The 4,688-nt window shown below is 34.1% G+C and overlaps 1 protein-coding gene across 1 annotated transcript; it reads left to right on the top strand.

Annotated features, from left to right (window-relative positions):
* The first annotated feature begins 819 nt into the window (after positions 1-819).
* Positions 820-4,235, top strand: LOC132563594 (aplysianin-A-like). The gene is made up of 5 exons (XM_060228334.1): positions 820-886; positions 1,506-1,893; positions 2,000-2,101; positions 2,439-2,645; positions 3,335-4,235. Exons 1-5 carry the CDS (start codon positions 820-822, stop codon positions 4,233-4,235), a joined length of 1,665 nt encoding a protein of 554 aa, XP_060084317.1.
* Positions 4,236-4,688: the final 453 nt, after the last annotated feature.

Raw genomic sequence — 4,688 nt, forward strand, 5'->3', positions numbered from 1 at the left:
TATAATTGTCAACATTTTTGGTGAATTTATAAAGATTTTACCTGATATTTATTGGTTACTCTTACAATTGGAATATATTGCTGACAGAAGCGCCACCTGTAGGCCAATCGAGAAATCTGTTTCGATATCGTTAAGCTATGAGGGAATCATCATATTTGATAAATGACATATCTAATGAAAAATACGCCGTGGGCAAGAACATTGTGTTTAGATTTACCAGGTTTTATTTGAATATATCTCATAATGTATCACTATATGGATAAGTTAAAATGTAGCTTGCAGTTCTTGGCGAACTTCGTTCATTAGAAATCCAAAAGCAGTGTCTACCACTTGAATATTTTTTTTCAAATATTTCCGTGATAGATATCACCAGTTACTTATACCTGATAGAAAACACAAGGTTTCATGATGCGTGGTTTGCTGAAAACTAAAGTTTAGGAGCCTCTGACGATTATTCAATAAAGGACTGCACGTACAGATGTAATGTCGCTACTGTAGGAATTCTAGATTCCAGATAGGTGCTAGATACAACAAATGTTCCCAATACATAAATTTAAATACACCACTTAGCCTTAAAAACAGTATAACATATGACGCATTATATACGAATAAATAATACACTGAAACGCATATATCAGTGGGTCAATATAAACAAGAGAAATATCCAATCAGGACAGACCTGTGCACCTTTTCTATATATATCGATAGGTTATATACCATAGATGGGTTGTTATTACACAATCGACAGTAGTATCTTAATAGTAATTTTGTAGTTTACAGACATTTTGCGCATTTCTGTGGAAAGATCGTTCAAAGGAAATGGTTGACGGCAACACACTTCTTGCTGTGCTTTGTGTTACAATGGTGATGTCTCTTGCTGATCGAGGTAAAAGAAATTGTCTTGATATGTACATACAAAATATATAACCATTTGATGTCAGCATCATCTAATTATCAACAGTCATGCCGAAAAAACAGAAATAACAAAAAACGTCTTCTCAGCATCTGTTGGCCCCTCCATATTTCGTGAAAAGAAAATAATAGTATTTATATAAAAGATTAATAAAGTGATCTTAAAACATGTTAGTAAAAGCTGTCCGAACTGTGTGTATATTTCTTGTGCTTATATTGTACATTTCTTTCATCGATTCTGGAGTTATCCGAAAGAAATAAAATGACATTTTAACATGATTTACGATCGCGCTTTGCAACATTTTACCTTTTTAAAAGTGCTTAATGCAGTAGAAACATGATAAAGGATACGAAACTTTAGTAGGTCAACAATGTGTCAACAAGCAGAAATCATTTATACAAATTCTCAGCTCAGCATGTTTGTATTGTAGCTAGATGTTGCCAGGCATCAACTGTTTCCTGATTATATTCAATTATCGATGTTGACGATCGAAAAAAATAAAATGGAAAGTGTTTTAAAACGAACCATTAATTATATAGATTTTTCTCTGAAAACAATCATGACATACATGATTCCGATGTTTCTGTTACAGATGTATGTCATGATGTGACTGTAGTAGGCGGTGGTATTGGCGGGACATACGCGGCCTGGAAACTCAGACATCATGAATTAAATATCGGTTTATACGAGTTCTCGGACCGACTTGGAGGCCGCTTCTACACGTATCGCTTTCCTGAGGCACCGGACATTCCAATCGAGCTTGGTGCTATGAGGTTCAACAATGAACTCCATCCGATATTATCTCGTACAATACAAGAACTCGGGCTTAAGACGGGAATATTTAGAAATCAAGATTACTTTTCCGATGAGACAATGCTTTTCCTGAGGGGAGTACATTTCCGTAATAAAGACTTTAGTAAAAATCATGTGCCTTATAATCTACGTCAAAATGAAAGGAAAGGGATACAAGAAATATATAGGTTTGTTATTCTTTTGTTTTACAAAGTGTTTGGTTAGCTGGATAAATATGATTCTTTAAAAGGAACTTTAAGCATATATGAACATTGATATTCATTTTGTTTTCAGATATTTGACTCAGAAGACCAATTTCAGTGGAGACCTTTCATCTTTACAAAAGGAGCTGCCCTTTATTGTATCAGATGACAATGCTTCGTTGTCAGACCAAACGTAAAACTAGTTTGAAATAGTTGTAAACATATTAATTGTTAAGTATATATAGATATGGTTTCGTTTTTCTAAGACTCTTTAATGATGAATATGTCTTTTAATGGTAACACATTTAAGCCTGCTAGTAAATAATAATCAACCTTGGTGTTCATCATTTTTAAAATGTAAAATTTCGGTGAAAAATCGGACATTTTATTTTCTGAACCGTATGAATATCCACATGGATTAATATTTTAGTTACATTGCAGGCAGCATACTTAAAATAGAAAACTGAAAATAAACATTGAGAAAGATGACAATTATACATCTAATTTACCATTCTCTGATTGTCTTACAGAATCAGTGAATTCTTCTCAAAGTATTTAAGTGATGAAGCTATTGAAATGGTTACCAACATTTTGAAATTTAACTCCCATAACCCAACGGCGGCACATGTTCTACATTTTATGCCAGAAAATTTTAATGTCGACGTGTATATGACAATATCAGAAGGTATTCAACAACTTCCGGAACACTTGGTAAAGCAGTTTATTGGAGCCAGCAGGTAAAAACTGTTTCGTAATTATACTAATGTTCGGTAATACCTTAATATTCCTTATACATACATAATAGATAAAAGCAATGAACCACTTACATGTAGCAGACATCGACTTGTATCGCTGTATTTATCACAGATAAACTTAACGTTAGACGATGGTCTCATCCAGTGGATACTCTAACAATGAGTATTTGAATAGCCATATATGAATATATAGGCACGGAAAACGTAAATATTAGTAAAAAGTTTCAGCTCTCAAAGGTCAACATCATGTTTACGGGACATAGGCATATGAGGTAAATAATAACGACTGTTTAACCATAGTCACATTCTGAACTCGGGCATATAGATGTGAATAGTTAGTCCTTAAATATGGTGTACCATGCAATATTACTTAGAATTATATCGAATTATTCCATGCTTTATATTACACAATTAAGGACTTTTATACATATATATTGTTTGAAACAATATCTAGATAGATAAAGATGAAACATGTCTCGCCACTTAAGTAATTTATACAAAGCTAAGAACATACTTATCACCTAAACCTTTCAGCCTTTGTTAAAACCTTAGCTCTAGAATATATCAGTTTTGAAAAACCAATGTTTGAAAAAGTGTATTTAAATATAGTTCAGTAAATTTGAAATTTAAAAAATGTATAAAAAAAATACCTTAATTGTTTATAACTGCAGAAATCATAGTGTACACACAAACCATCAACTGATTAGTATCACCCGGAACTCTGTTGATGGCTACACCCTAGGATTCATGCAGACTGTAACGAGTGACGGAAAAACAAGTCCGACCAGCCAATTTATCAGTGTCTGTAGTCAACGAGTTATATTGACTGTTCCGCCACCAGCTTTGCTTCAGATTAACTTGGAAACGTTACAACAGCGACATATTCTTTCAACTTTAAAAACTTTGAACTACCATGTTGGTGTTAAAGTGTTCTTGCTGTATGACTACCCTTGGTGGAGAGACCATCTAATCAAATCAGACATTGATAGCTTGAATTCATACGACAGTCTTCATAAATGCCCCAAGCTCAAAAATCAATATTCTAATTACTATGATATTCTACATTCTGGTTATACTGATAACAGGTACGATGAACATATACGCCCAACTTTGATATCAGATCTCCCAATTGATATGACCTTAGATTTTGGTATTTCTAACAGGACAGGCCGAGCTGTTTTGTTGGCAGCGTATTCAGTGCATGACTTGTGGAGTGAGTTACAGAAAAATGGCGAAAAACTCAATCTTGGACATCACAGCGTGTCAACAGAGGTTGTCAGACACGCCCACATGTACCTGGCAAAGCTTTACAACATTAACATGACAGTAATCCCGACACCGACTGCTGGAGTGATATCACACTGGGATCAGTATCCATATAAGGAGGCATTCAGTACATCGAAAACTGGAGTCGATAAGGAAACAGTTTGGAGAACAATTCACAAACCATCAGCTGTGGATAATATCTTCATCGCGTCTGGCTCCTACTCGAAGCGTACGTCTGATGCCTGGTCCGAATACTGTTTGGAGGCTGTCGAAGGAATAATTTCCACGTATTTTGGAAAAAATTAACCTTTACTTTGAATAAACAAGATAACGCGACTAATAATTGAATCATCATATTTTCTAAGCGAGTTTTTACGAAGAAATGGGCAATTTTATTGTGAGGAAGTTTGGACTGTTCCGTTAATTTACAAACATGAAATCAGATTTCTATTAACAACTTTTGTAATTATGCATTCAGATTTTGTTTGTAAACGTCGAACTGGGATATCGGCCTTTATCTGTTGAGGTGATGGAGATTAATATCAGAAAATATTTGTACATATCTTACTTAATGGTAATAATATACATTGTGGATCATAGTAAAAAATTTAATAAATGCAACAATGCTGTTTGAAAATAAATCACATTCAGGTAGATCGGAGTTATCGCCCTTGTGTTGTATTGCTAATTATCATTATATAATGACTCTGCTGTAAGTTGATTTGTCTGGTACAACTGTGATATTAGGTGTGGAAATGT

Source organism: Ylistrum balloti, unplaced genomic scaffold, assembly GCF_031769215.1.
Source record: "Ylistrum balloti isolate Yb309-2 unplaced genomic scaffold, AGI_CSIRO_Ybal_v1 Utg371780, whole genome shotgun sequence".
In the NCBI taxonomy this organism is placed as follows: domain Eukaryota; kingdom Metazoa; phylum Mollusca; class Bivalvia; order Pectinida; family Pectinidae; genus Ylistrum; species Ylistrum balloti.